The 15,650-nt window shown below is 41.0% G+C and overlaps 1 protein-coding gene across 3 annotated transcripts in view; it reads right to left on the bottom strand.

The window, feature by feature from the left end:
• LNX1 (ligand of numb-protein X 1) overlaps positions 1–15,650 on the bottom strand; it is a 282,665-nt gene that overhangs the window by 100,702 nt on the left and 166,313 nt on the right. For all 3 annotated transcript variants that reach the window (XM_082256708.1, XM_082256709.1, XM_082256710.1), the window contains 2 exons: positions 12,459–12,661; positions 1,910–2,281 (listed from right to left, as the gene is read on the bottom strand). In XM_082256708.1, coding sequence (XP_082112834.1) covers positions 1,910–2,281; positions 12,459–12,661 — 575 coding nt within the window. The remainder of the gene's footprint in view (positions 1–1,909; positions 2,282–12,458; positions 12,662–15,650) is intronic.

Genomic DNA, 15,650 nt, shown 5'->3' with positions numbered 1-15,650 from the left:
AAATGAAAGAGCACTGATCAAAGAAACCAAATACATAGTTTTACTTTTATAGCCCCAGTTCATTTACTAAAAAAAGTAATTTATTTCCTTCCATAGAAAATCAGAGTATGCAATACATTTAGCAAGGTTTCTTATTTATTATTAATTAGGCCTAGCCTGGGCAGCTATATATTTATATACTAAGGTATCCGGTGCTTAATAGATGACATTTAGTCACTACTAAACAAATTGAAAATCATAAGATCTTGATTTTTCCAATGCCAACTTTGGTGCATAAACTATGAATATAAAGTAACCTAAACTGTAAATGGAAAGTCTGGCTTTTTACCTGTGCTTGCAGTACGGAAAATCTAAAAACAGATCAAAAGCTTCTTAATCAGCAAATTAAAAGAGCGGTACGGCCAAAGCTTTTTTGGCCAAACTTCTCTTCTGAGTCACATTTATTTGTGCTCTCCTGTGACCCAGAATCAGCCGATGGAGGGTTAAAGTCCATTGTCTGCTGACATCATAGAGCCGCACCAAGCTCTGGAAGGATCCTGACAATAACGTCATGATTCACCCAGATGCATGACCAGAAACTGGCTCAGCTTCTCAGCACGCAACTGAAATCCTGAGCCTGCTGCACCCACTCCCTTCCCAGTCTAACGCGCCAGTGAGCACTGGAGGGGCAGAGTACAGAGTGGTGACTGATAGTTACTGTTCTCTGCTCAGAGCAGACCGAGAACAGTGGTCATGTGATCACCCATTTCTTGGTGTTAGAGCCAGTGGGGGACAGCTGCAACATTACAGCAATGTTGCAGCAGGGAGACGAGTATGTTGTTTTTTTTTTTTCATACTACATACAATGTCTAAATATCAACCAATACCACCAATTGCAAACTACACGCAATAGAGGATGGGCTGACCCTGTCAGCACAGAATACCTGCCAGGCATCATGCACACAGAGCCTAAAAAACTCTGCTTATATAGAAGTTCAGCATTTATTTAAGCCTATAAAAGACCCTCTATCTAGCCTATGTGGCCAGGCACACATAGGTGTTTACAGGAGTATTTGAAGAGGAGTGTTTATAGGCAGCACCACCAGAAAAAAAACCCCAAAGTCAAGTTCTAAGAGGAGCTTTTGAGCGGAAACAGAAAAAAAAACGTGTACCTATGTACGTAAATGTATTCCAATGGCCAGAATAAATTACTATTCTGGCCAGTAGCATGCATTTATGTTCAAATGGCATATGCACATTTGATTCATTCTGGTAGAAAAAAAATGTTGCTTACTTTTATAAGCCTGTGTGCATCAGGCCTACCTTTCCAACAGCCAATGGTTTGAAACGTGCTCTTCCCTGGCCACTGCAAATATTTGACCCTTTAGGTTGGACAAATCGTTTAGCCTACAGAGCACTATGGTTCCTTCCACCAGCTTGTATGCCCTGTAGTGATGTATGAGCCAGTGGTTGAAACTACAGAGCTGGGAGTAGGTTCTCCACACACCGGGATTGTGGAATACATGTAGTGGCCAGAGATCAGCTTTGGACACATGGGCCATTGCTGGGTAAGTATATTCACTCCATGCTGTTGGATACAAATGACCTTGTGCTGGGGGGGGTCACTTTTATTTATTTTAAATGCTGGCTAACAATATCTTGTTAAAAGTATGGCACTCCTGATAAACCTTTACTGGTGTTTCGTAGAACAATACTTGTGTAGTCCAGAATTAGGACCTATTTTGGTGTATACTTTGTTGCCATCCCTATTTGTAAGAAATATCATATCTTTAAAAATATACTTAACTAGTCCTAACTAGGGAACCTTCCATCTTACATTGTGTTATGTGGTCAAGCAAGTTTTTTCATTTAATTCACTTTCAGAAACAAGTGTAATAAATTGTTATCAGATAACTGAAGTGTTACTAACCTGTATTAGCTGAGCTGCAATCTCTGGTGTCCCATTACGCACATCATGACCATTGATAGCTAAAACTCGATCGTTCTCTTGCAGGTACCCATCCCGAGCAGCAACACCTCCTTCCAGCAAGTTAAAAATAAATATTCCTGGCTCATCCCGTTTGCGGACCAGTTTTATCCCGAGCTGCACGTCTTGACTGCTTTTGCTGAGCACAACATGAATGCTGTCATCCCGGGGGGTTTGTGGATCAATGCCGATGCCATTGCTTCTACATTTGTATCTTTGCTCCCTGAGAACTGTAAGCTTCAACACCTGGCAGGGCTGTCTGAGTATGGAAAGTGCATAAGTGTGAGGTACATTGCTGATGTCGATGCCATTGACCTACAAAACACAAGAGTGGGAGGATAATTATTGTGACATGTTAATGTAGATTATTAACCACTTCAATACAGGGCACTTTTACCCCCCTTCCTGACCAGGCCAATTTTCAGCTTTCAGCACTGTCCCACTTTGAATGGCAATTGCGCAGTCATGCGACACTGTACTCATATGACATTTTTCATCTTTTCCTCCACAAATAGAGCTTTGTTTTGGTGGTATTTGATAACCACTGGCTTGTTTTTTTTTGTTCTACAAAATAAAAAAAAATACAAATTAAAAAAAAGGGGGTTTGTTTCTGTTGTCAATAGGTAAGTTTTCTCCTTCGCTGATGGGCACTGATGAGGCAGCACTGATGGGCACTGATGGGGAGGCACTAATATACAGAACAGATGGGCACTGATAGGTCTCACTGATATGCAGCATTGATAGATAGGCACTGATAGGCAGCACTGATGAGCACTGATGGGTGGCACTGATGGGCACTGATGAGGGGCACTGATGGGCACTGATGAGGGGCACTGATAGATGGCACTGATATGCAGCACTGATGAGGACGCACTGACAGGCATTACTGATGGGCACTGACTGGCATTACTAATGGGAACTGATTGGCATCCTTTATGGGCACTCAATGGCATAACATGTGGGTACAGGTGGGCACTGATGGGCATCACTCGCGGGCACTGGTGGGCATTGCTGATGGGTCTGCACTGATAATCAATGTGCTGATTATCGGTGCAGACCCCCCCCCATCAGGAGAGGCGCTGATCGGCTCTCCTCTACCCACGCGTTGTCAGTGCAAATGGAGAAAAGCTGATGAAGGGCACTTCATGGTTACCGTGTGATCAGCTGTGATAGGACACAGCTGATTACGTGGTAAAGAGCCTATGTCTTTTTACATAGACCTGAGATGCGGTGTGTTGGATCAACACCGCACCACCGCTCGCCCCCGAGGGGGGGGGGGGCGCACAAGCGGCTCATCCTGCTGGACGTCATATGATGCCCAGTCCGGATAACAGAACCACCCTGCAGCCATCCTTCTGCATGCGGCAGGCGAGAAGTGGTTAAAGACCCTTGTAACAGAGCAATTACTAACTGCTGACATAATTCCCAGCTGAATGAATAGTTTTTATTTGACAATCCAATTTAGGCTTACCTAAAATAATCTTCTTTCATGTTGTGAGTGCTGCCTGTCTGCTGGCCATTTCTTTTCACAACTTCCTGAATTCCCTGCATGCTTTGCAGCTTCTTTTCTGCTGTTTACTTTCAATTTCTAAGGACTACATATCCCATGGTACATTGCTGTCTGCAAGGAGTGATTACTATAATGACTCTGCCTCCTGAAACTCCTCCTCTCAGAACCTCAGTAGTTCAGAAGGCAGGCTCTGTGAAATGTGTGACACAGCAGTGCTTACTCACAGAGCATAGTGAATACATGTCGCAGAATTCTAGTAAGTTTACAAACTTCAAGATCATTCAGATTAATTGGAGTAGGCTAGAAATAGTTAAAATACAATGTGGAAATCAATATAGGATTTTAAATTTTGACCACAGATATGCTTTAAAGCAGCGGTCTCCATATTGCGGCCCTCTGCTTGCTTTTACCCAGTCCAAGGGGCAATATTTCATCCTCTGACACCAACATTAGGAGATAACCCCCCCCCCCTCACTGACACTAATGAAGGGGCTCAATTCATCCCCAGGACACCAGCAATGATGGATAGTTCCTCCCAATGACACTAATGATGAGTCACTGTTCCTGCCACTGACACCAACAATGGGACATGATTCTTCCCACCAAATGACACCAAGAATTGGGCACTATTCCACTCACTGACACCAAAAATGGGACATTGCTTATCCCCACTGCTGCCCAGACATTTTCTTCTTCCAATGGCCACAGTCCAGCTCCCCTAAAGTCTGATACACACCATTACACATAACATAACTATTGTGTTTGGCATTTTATTCCAACAAAATAAACATTAGCTTTTAGCCTAGGTTCACACTTTAGCGGGTCCTGCGGGCTGCATTTACGTGGGCACAGCAGCCCATTCATTTGAATGGGATGCTGTACCTACGGGAAAAACAGGAGAAAAATCTCTGACCCTTTTTTAAAAAAGTGCACCCCATTTTCCAATGTGTAGGGGTGCCATTAACAATTAATGGCACCCCTCCGTGTCTGCAAACAAGTAGCGCATTTTGCCTGCAGGTCGGGAATGTGTGCGATTTACACATGTTCACAGAGAAACAAATGTGACGGCACATCCAGCATAAAAACTTCATATTTATTGTAGATCCATTAAAAAAAGACAAAGACATGACATGCACTCACAGCTCAGGAAACAATTCAGCTGACGCGTTTCACACACTTGTGCTTAGTCATTGCACATTACACATGTTCCCTGACTTAATACAGTGTGCACCTAGGCTAAAATTATATTAAACCCAGCTTTGGAACTTTGCCCTATATTAAAATTTGTAAAATGTAAACCTGGTAACTACCTTTAAAACTTTTGAAATTAGAGCCGTTTATGAGATTTTTGTGACTTCGGTGGAAGACATCACTTGCGCACATGCAGTTCATTTTGCATGCAGGGCACACACTGCCACGAGAGTGACTCCTGTGCGTCGGAGAACGGGAACCTGGAACTGGGCAAGAATGGAAGGGCCATTTGCCCTACATACACTATTTTGTCAAAAGTTTTGTGACACCTGCCTTCACACGCACATGAACTTTAATGGCATCCCAGTCTTAGTCCGTAGGGTTTACTATTGAGTGGGCCCACCCTTTGCAGCTATAACAGCTTCAACTCTTCTGGTAAGTCTGTCCACAAGGTTTAGGAGTGTGTCTATGGGAATGTTTGATCATTCTTCCAGTAGCGCATTTGTGAGGTCAGGCACTGATGTTGTAGAGAAGGCCTGGCTCGCAGTCTCTGCTCTAATTCATCCCAAAGGTATTCTATCGGGTTGAGGTCAGGATTCTGTGCAGGCCAGTCAAGTTCCTCCACCTCAAACTCACTCATCCCTGTCTTTATGGACCTTGCTTTGTGCACTGGTGTGCAGTCATGTTGGAACGGAAAGGGGCCATCCCCAAACTGTTCCCACAAAGTTGGGAGCATGAAATTGTCCAAAATGTCATGGCATGCTGACACCTTACTGGAACTAAGGAGCCAAGCCCAACCCCTGCAAAAAAACCCACACCATAATCCCCCCCCACACCAAATGATATGGACCAGTGAACAAAGCAAGGTCCATAACATTGATGAGCGAGTTTGAGGTGGAAGAACTTGACTGACCTGAAATCTTAAATCACACTTTTTTTTATCAGCTTCTGTATAAATTCATACCTTTACTTTTACATACTGTAGGTAGCATTTAAAGATTTTCTGATATTGATGTGGAGAATGACTCCTAAAATCTATGTGTCAGTGCTGATCCTGGTTCTCAACATTAACTGGTTAAACATCACATAAACTTTTAACTCACCTGCCCCCATGTTGTCATACTTTCCACATATATTTAACTTTGAAATGAGCTAAGTCCTTCTCATTTCTCAGATGACTATATCCCAGAAAATCTGAGCAGTCAGCAATATGGGTAAAGATACAAAGCCACTCATGCCTTGCATACTAGAATGATTAGAAGAAGGTTTTTTTGGCTTAAAATCCCATGGAAAACATGATGGAATATGATAAAATATTACATATTTCAGGAGAACCAGATGAACTTTATTTTCTTCTTTAGTGAGTTAAATGTCTTTTGGCAGAGACTACATGCCAGGCATTTATTTAGAATGTATATATAAAATGTGGATCCCTTACAGTGGCATAGTGGTAACATATGTATGGACAAATCAATTAAGCAATACAAAGTGTAACTAAATGAAACAGGAGCATCAATAGTAGTTAGGGAGACGTCCACTTCCCAACAGAGGACTTTGTTCCCTATTATAATGAGATATTTAGGCTTTATTCAAGGGGAACTTTACTCTCTCCATGAACATTAACTATTTTAAGCTTTATACTGCTGGCCTTAGTAAATAGATAGGAAAGTATATTATATATACTTGTTTTAACCTTTTTTTTGTACAGTTTTTCAGTTGCATTCTGGTTTTTAGGCTAAGTCAAAGTGATGTCATACATGGGCATTTTTTTATCTGGAGGATTGAAGGAGGGGCTTTCTTACACCCTTCTGGCTGCATGATAGCGTTAAGCGAATATGGATTCCATGAAGTAAATGTCACATGAATCATCTTCCCTTATTCAAAATGGCAGTGGCTAGAAATGCTAGGAAGGGAGGTGGTTTTTCAACAAAATAAAGCATGGAGATATGGGTGGATGGGTAAGTTTGCTTTGAATTTTACAAATTATTTAAATATGCATGTATCAATGTGAGTTATGGCTCTTAGATTGGAAGCTCATTGAGGGCAGGGGCTGATGAATAATATATTATTGATATGAATAATGTGAATGTACTATATATATATATATATATATATATATATATATATATCCTGTGTGAATGGCCCCACTCTGTAGGGTTGGTGGCTGTATTTGTTTTCTTTTTAACCACTTAAGCCCCGGAAGATTTTACCCCCTTCCTGACCAGGGCCTATTTTGCGATTCGGCACTTCGTGACTTTAACGGACAATTGCGCGGTCCTGCGACGCTGTACCAAAACAAATTTGACGTCCTTTTTTTCCCACAAACAGAGCTGTCTTTTGGTGGTATTTGATCACCTGTGCAATTTTTTGATCATGCGCTATAAACAAAAAAAGAGCGACAATTTTGCAAAAATAACAATATTTTTCACATTTTTTTATATGAAATTCCCCCCCCCCAAAAAAATGTAAAAATCAAAAATTTTTAACATTTTAGGCCAATTTGTTTTATGCTACATATGTTTGGTAAAAAAAAAATCGCAAAAAGCGTATTTTGATTAGTTTGCGCAAAAGTTATTGCGTTTACTAACTAAGGGAAAGATTTTTGTAATTTTTGTTGTTTTTTTTTTAACGAGTAATGGCGGCGATCTGCGATTTTTTTTGCGGGACTGCGACATTGCGGGGGACAGATCGGACCCTTGACTGACATTTTTTACACTTTTGGGGTTACCAGTGACATTACTACAGTAATCAGTGCTATACATATGCACTGTTACTGTAAAAATGACACTGGCAGTGAAGGGGTTAACTTTTTTTTGAGAGGGAGGGGTTAAGCGTGTCCCTAGGGGCATGATTCTAACTGTGATTGGATGTGGCTTGATGTGTAAGAACAGTGATCAACGGTCCTACATAGCAGAACCGTTTGATCTCCATTCTTACACAGGGAAGAATGACAGGTGGCTTTGTTTACATTAGCCGCCTGCCTTTCTCCTGGTGTAACGGACGATCGCGAGTGACCGGTGGACATCGGGTCCGCCGGGCACACGCGCGGGGGGGTCAGTGACCGAGCTGGAGCGGGAGCGCGCCTTCGAGTGCGCGCGCTCGCTCCCTGGAGCCTCACAGGCTAACGACATAGTCCTACGTCGCTTTGCCTGTGAGGGGCTGACCGCCGCAGTAAATAGTCGTGCGGCGGTCGGCAAGCGGTTAAAAGCTTTTTTTTTTTTTTATCTGATGGTCCTGTCAGTAACACATTTCCTTTTCGGGGTGAAAACTCTCACTCACTGTATTGTATCTATGGAGAAACAGTGTTTTCAACTTACAACAGCAAGTGTATTAGAACTACAGAACACCTCAATAACTCATCTCCATAACATAGAGGGAGATGGTCTGTATTTTACAGAGAGAGCTGGGGACTATGGTAACTTTAACAGGTACTTTTTTTTTTGCACTTTTCAAACAAATCTAACTAAACAATTTCAACTGTATATTTAACAGGCCAAAAGGATTATTCGGAAAAGTACATTGGTATGGTTTACACACACTTTAAACCCCAACTCAAGCCAGAACTTTTTATGTTGTTTTCGATAGAGCAGGGAAGGAATACAACCTCCAACTGAGACGCAGTAAACCCCATTATTTCTAGAGAGAACAAGCTCTAGAGCTTGTGGTAATAATGTTTAATGCTGTATGCACCTTTCTGTTCTAGAGAAGGTTTCTGCTATGAATTCCTGTCTTTGTGACACAGAGCAAATTTCTCCAATGGGGTCACAGACAGAAATAAAAACCTGGCAGAATTTTTCACTCTTCCCCACTCTATCCAAAAAAAAAAGACAAATATGGCTGATGTTAGGCTTTTAAGTTAACCACTTGCCGCCATGTACATACTGTGGCACTGGGGCTCTATTGCGCGAAACGCCATATCCGTACGTCCTTTCGTTAAATAGCCACTAGATGGCTAGCAAGGGATTGGCTAGCGGGGATGTCAATCAACGGGTCCGGCAGACCCAATGTCCCCCCGGCCACCCACAATTGTTCCCGAGAGAGGCAGAACGGTGATCTGCCTATGTAAACAAGGCAGATGGCCATTCTGACAAGGAGGAAGACAGAGATCTTTTGTTCCAGCTTATCAGGAACACAGATATCTGTCTTCCTCCAGTCAGAGCAATCCCCCACACCGTTAGAAATCACCCCCTAGGGACACACTTAACCCTTTGATCCCCCCTGAGGCTAACCCTTTCCCTTCCAGTGTCATTAGTGCACTGACAGTGCATTTATTTTTTAGCACTGATCACTGGAATATTGTCACTGGTCCTCAAAAAGTGTCAAAAGGGTCAGTTAGATGTTGGAACTGTCCGCCGCAATGTCGTAGTCCCACTAAAAATCGCTAATCATCGCCAATACTAGTAGAAAAAAAAAGCTAAAAATGCTGTAAAAATATTGCATCCTTTGTAGATGCTATAACTTTTGCGCAAACCAATCAATATACACTTATTGGGATTTTTTTTTTTTTACCAAAAATATGTAACAAAATACATATTGGCCTAAATTAATGGAAACATTTGAATTTTACATTTTTTTTTATTGGCTGTGTTTTATAGCAAAAAGTAAAAAATATTGATTTTTTTTTTCAAAATTGTCGCTCTTTGTTTTGTTTATAACGCAAAAAATAAAAACCGCCCAAGTGATAAAAAACCACCAAAAGAAAGCTCTATTTGTGGGGAAATAAATTACATCAATTTTATTTGGGTACAACATCGTACCACCGCGCAATTGTCAGTTAAAGTAAAGCAGTGCCGTATCACAAAAAATGGCCTTGCCATTAAGGGGGTAAAACCTCCGGTCCAGAAGTGCCTTCTATGCATTAAGATAAAAAAATCTTCTGTGTGCAGAGGCCCCCCTCAGCCCCCCTAATACTTACCTCAGCCCATCTTTATCCAGCAATTTTGTAAGAGTGTCTCAGTTGCCCAGGACTCCCCTCCTCATTGACTAAGACAGCTGTGCAGACATTGGCTCCCGCTGCTGTCAATCAAAGTCAGTAGGCCAATCAGGAGAGAGGGGGGATGGGGCCGGGTTGCAGCTCCGTGTCTGAAGGGACACAGGGAGCTGTGACTCAGCTCAAGTGCCCCCATAGCCTGCTGTTTGCTGTGGGGGCACTCAACAGGAGGGAGGGACCAGGAGCGCCGGCAAGGGACTTGAGAAGAGAAGAATCTGGGCCACTCTGTGCAGTGGTTTTGCACATTTTAGACAAATACTTGCAATGGAGAATGCATGTCCTCCCTGTGCTTGCCTGGATTGACTCCAGGATCTCTGGTGTACTCCTGATAAATCGACTTCTGTACAAACAGCTTGGTCTTACATGGATCGAAATTCAGCTGGTCCGTGCAGAGACGGCCCCATTTCAATACATGTATGGCCAGCTTAAATTGACTTTAGTATGTGTGTGTGCGCTTGTATGTAAGCATGTGAGAAAGGGACCATAGATTGTAAGCTCCTTGAGGTCAGGGACTGTTGGCTCTATGGAGGAGATTTACTAAACCTGGAGCGTGCAAAATCATGTGCAGATGTACATGGTAGCCAATCAGCTTCCAACTTCAGTTTGTTCAATTAAGTTTTGACAATAAACTTGGAAGCTGATTGGTTTCTATGGAAAGCTGCACCAGATTTTGCAATCCCCAGTTTTAGTAAATTTCCCCCTATATTCATGCCTGTCATAAATAAATATTAAATATACATTTAACTTAAATGACTGTAGTCGTTTCAGGAAAGTAAAAGGTTCTCCAATACAAAGATGTGCATGGTGCTTTTATGGTACAAAAATAGAAAAAAATATTTTTATTTTTATTTTGTGATTATAATAAAGAGATGTCAGGGAATGCTGGGGTATGTAGTGAATTGACAGCTGTGCAGCTGCATGATACCTAAGCCTTGTCCTCAGCACATGTCACTGAAGAAACATTAAAGGCATCAACAGATCTTGAGATCAGAGAGGGATGTTGAGAAAGGCATCTTGCTGGGTTGAGTGCCTGGAGCTACAACCAGCATAAATAAAGCTAGCATTTGTATTGATTCTATGTGTATAGCACACACTGACTTTATACAAACTTGTATTCCTTCTGATCCTCCGAACGATTAAATGGCCAGATGTATACACAAAGGCATGATAGTACTTCCAAAAGTTAAACAATGCAGGGGGTTTGAGAAGAAGAAACAATGCAGGGGGCTTGAGAAGGATAGGCACAGCTATAGAAAGTATCTAGCAATATTGGTTTCTGTACACCACTGGATGGTAAATCCGGACTAAATCTTTGCTGTCAAAAAATCCACACATACCCCACCATCCCCAACGAGAAGACTTCAATACAGTAATTATGTCTGTACCTCCTTCTACAAGGCCATAACAATGAAGTTACACTCTTGCAGCTGTATTTTTCCAATGTTTTTTAATTCAGAGAATCCACTAAAGCAGCATAACACCATCTTTGTAATGGAGATGGGTGGAATTGTGCTTTCAGATTCACCCTTCATCTTCTTATATCTTTGACGCTACAATAGAAAGACATCCCTAGAGTAGTTTTTATCTAAACCTGCTTCCACAAGGCCGTAATACTACAGTCACTCTCTTGCTGCTTGATTGATATTTATAATATGTTTTATATTGCTGTGTATCCATACAGGCAGCATGACACCATCTTTGGCTTTGTAATGGAGTAGGGTAAAACCAAGTATGTCATTGAGCAGGGCCCTCTGATTCCTTTTGTTCCAAATTGTAGTGTAACTGTAATGTCTGCCCTCATTTTGTTAAGCGCTGCGCAAACTGTTGGCGCTATATAAATCCTGTATAATAATAATAATAATAATAATAATAACTTGCCTGCAATGAGATAAAACTAAAATATTATTTCTGCCTTCAATAGATACAAATTAGTGCATAGTAAAAGCATCTGTGTTGATCATAGTAAATAGTAGTAAACTAACAGATAATCCTAGTACTGTATTTCTAGTTTTTTTCACTAAAATGGGCATAGAATGAGGAAAGACTGACTGAAGAAAAGAGCAAAACTGAATTGCAGTCAATTGGAGGTTAATGTTATGAGAAACCGGTGGCTTTTGCTAATTTTTATGTAACCTTATGTAACCTTTATGTAACCTTAGGTATGTTTTATGTAAGCAGAAGAGGGTAAAATGTATGTACTAGCAGTGAATTATACTATTACTTTATTTTCATTATTGTACATACAAAATAAAATTGGTGTTATTTAACGGACTTCTTCTAGAAGCAGTTTTCTTGATAAATTAAGCATGCTCTACAGTGGTGGAGGCGAATAATGTAATAGTCTGGGACATTTTACAAGCCACGATACAGTGATGGGCTTTAAAGAGTTTGTCTGTTTCAAAAAGCAGACAAACAAATATAATACAAAAAATAAGAACCCATCTCCAAAGACTAGAGGCACTGATTTTATTCATTAGCCAAAGGTTCTCCCCATGCCAGGCTGATAAAATCTGTCTCCACTTGGCATAGATGTCAATGCATACCCTTTCTTTATTCACACAAATGTTGGAGTATTGTTCATCTAAAAATTGTTGTGTGTAGCATTTTCTGGAGTGGATCCATCATCCTAATACACCTATCATGGTGGGAAGCAATGGATGTAGAGTTGATTTAGAATTTTTCAGTTCAGCACCGGCAAATAAAGGAATTATTAAGGAAGCCTCAGAACATAGAAAAAACTTTCAGGACATACAATTTTAAAGAGTGTTTTGTCTCTAAATAAGGTACAAGAGTAAACTTACCTTTAAGATCATGTCTCCAGGAAGGAGCCTCCCATCGCGAGCAATGACCCCATCCTGATAGATATGTTGTACGATGATTTGGGTCAGAGGGGTTTCATTTCCACCCACAATCCTAATTCCGAGACATTCATTGGGATCAGAGCGATTGATTTTAATGCAGGTTATCTCTCCATCAGGAATGAGATGTGACAGATTTGGCAGCACTGGAAGACATACATATAAGGTAATGTTAAGTCAGAAGAACTGTTCTCACAAATACATGTAGTAAAGTCAATATAGAAAAAAAGTATCTGACTTATATTTTTAATGTTAATTCTATTACATCATGCACACAATCAAACTAATGTACCATTTCTTACACATATTTGAGGAGAATTGGGATGGCATCTGCTTGACTTGCCCTAAAATTGGTTGAATATGCAAAGGACACCAACCTACACTATTCTAGATTTATTTTTTTTTTCAGCTTTCTAATGCATTTGACTTACTGATATAGTATAATTATTAGCATAAAGTAAGGAGTGTAATGTATCAATGCAATGTTTTCCTGACTTTTTACCTTCTGCCCCATGCACCTCCTACTTGACCCAGACTTACCCAATCTCTTCCCCTTCTTTGTATATAATTTAACATTGTTAGATAGGTAATTTTTCACTAGGTTTCACTCATCACTTGTTTCATTATTGCTTGTATTTATTTGTGGTATAGTGGGTTTTTTTATATGTTCCTAATAAATCCTATCTCTTGTTACACCTGCTTTTACAGGATACTTGGTATTGTAACAGCCATCGTGGCTTCTACCACCAGTATCCCAATAATTCTTTGCTACCAGGTCTACCAGGTAAAAATCCTAATTTTGAATTCTCAGTGGGGGTCTATTAGCAAGCACTTGTGCTGCAGCAATAATGTCTGCCAAGCATTGCAGGCACTGCTCTCTTGGTAAGCTAAACAAGACTCTCTTGTCTATTACATCAGGGAAGCGCTTGGCTGAAATAGTCTCCAGGCACCATCTTTTAATACATTTGGGTATGGGGCCTTTCAGTATTTGTGTAAATGTGTAACTGTGTCATGGGCCACAGAATTTGGATTGTTGCCCTTTTCTGTACTTATAACATAGGAGGACATAGACCTGGTAGGAATAACAGAAACTTAATTTGACCCGTCACACGACTGGCTAGCAAATATATTGAAGGGTATTTGGTGTATAGGAAGGAAAGGGAAGGCAAAAGAGGGGGAGGGGTATGTCTCTATATAAAAAATAACGTAAGGGGGGTAGAGAGGAGTGATTTTATGGAAGGGATGAGGGCGGAGGTGGAATCCGTGTGGGTGGAACTCCATAAGGAAGAAGGAAGGGGAAAATTAATAACGGGGGTATGTTATAGGCCGCCCAACCAAAGCTAGGAAGTAGAGCTGGAATTTCTTTCACAGTAGGGAATAGCGGCTAAGCAGGGACAAGTCATTGTAATGGGGGACTTCAATTATCTTGACATTGACTGGGAAGAGGGGACAGCTCACTCAGTAAAGGCCCATCATTCCATGAATGTCTTACAGGACAACTACATGTCACAGATGGTAGATTCTCCTACTAGAAAAGAATCATTGCTAGATGTATTAATTACGAACGATTTAGGCATAATCTCAGATGTAGACGTACGGGACAACATGGGCTCTAGTGATCACAGGATGATAACATTTAAAGTAAATCATACGACAACAAGACACGAGGGGAAAATAAGGACTCTAAACTTCAGAAAGGCAAACTTTCCTAAAATGTGCTTAATAATAGAGAACATAGACTGGGACCTAACCCCAGGAACACAGAGGAAAAATGGGAATACTTTAGGAACATATTAAACAAAAGTATTGCACAGTGCATTCCAATGGGAAATGAATTTAGAAGAGCCAAGGTCAAACCAGGGTGGCTAAACCGTAATGTAAAAATGCTTATTGGAGGGAAAAAATGGCCTTGAAGATATACCAATTGAAGGGGACATTATTAGCTTTTCACCAATACAAGGCATCTAACAAGAAATGTAAAAACAGAAACAGGAGGGCTAAAAATTACTTAGAGAGACACATAGCAGAAGAGAGTAAAAAAACCCTAAGATATTCTTTAAATACATTAATAGCAAAAAAGCAAGGTCAGAGCACGTTGCACACATAATTAACAATGATGGGAGGATAGTTACAGAGGAAACAGAGAAGGCAGCTGTGCTAAATACTTTCTTCTCCTCGGTTTTTACACACAAAAAGAAGGGGTATAAAGACCAGGACTGTTTGGTTAGCACAACATCACAAGACTTGCCGCAGTGGCTATCAGAGGGCGAAATCAAGGAAAGACTTGATAACATTAACACTAATAAATCACCCGGACTGGATGGCTTGCACCCGAGGGTACTCAAGGAACTCAGTAGGGTTATATTTAGACTGTTGTTTCTAATCTTCAGACAGTATATTGACAGGCACTGTACTAGGTGACTGGAGGAAAGCTAATGTGATACCAATATTCAAGAAAGGGAGGAGGGATATTCCGGGAAACTATAGACTGGTCAGCCTGACATCAATTGTATGTAAATTATTGGAAGAGTGATAAGGGACTATATCCAAGAATTTGCCAAGGACAACAGTATCAACAGCAGTAATCAGCACGGGTTCACAAAAGGACGGTCTTGCCAAACCAAGCTGTTAACATTTTACAAGGAGGTGAGCTGTGAGCTAGATGGGGGGAGACCTGTGGATGTGGTGTATCTGGATTTTTCTAAGGCATTCGACACAGTTCCCCACAAATGCTTAATCTACATACTAAGGTCTGCAGGCATTGACCTAAAGGTTTGTTCTTGGATAGAAAACGTATGGCGTGTCCAAAGGGTGGTGATAAATAACGCGTACTCAGACTGGTCTGGAGTGGTAAATGGGGTCCCCTAGGGCTCAGTCCTGGGATCAATTTTGTTCAGTTTATTCATCAATAACATAGAGGATGGAATCAGTAGCTCAATCTCAGTTTTCGCAGATGACACAAAGATATGCAGGGTAATAACCTCTCATCAAGATCTAGAAATCTTACAGAATGCCCTGAACAAAATAACAGAGTGGGCAACTATGTGGCAAATGAAATTTAATGTAGAGAAGTGTAAGGTATTACACTTGGGGGCAAAAAACATAAACACTAATTATGCTCTGGGGGGGGACCTC

This window comes from Pelophylax lessonae (genome assembly GCF_965119305.1).
Source record: "Pelophylax lessonae genome assembly, chromosome: 1".
NCBI lineage: Eukaryota > Metazoa > Chordata > Amphibia > Anura > Ranidae > Pelophylax > Pelophylax lessonae.
Note: the sequence above shows the minus strand (reverse complement) of the source record. Positions and strands in the feature narration are given on the sequence as shown.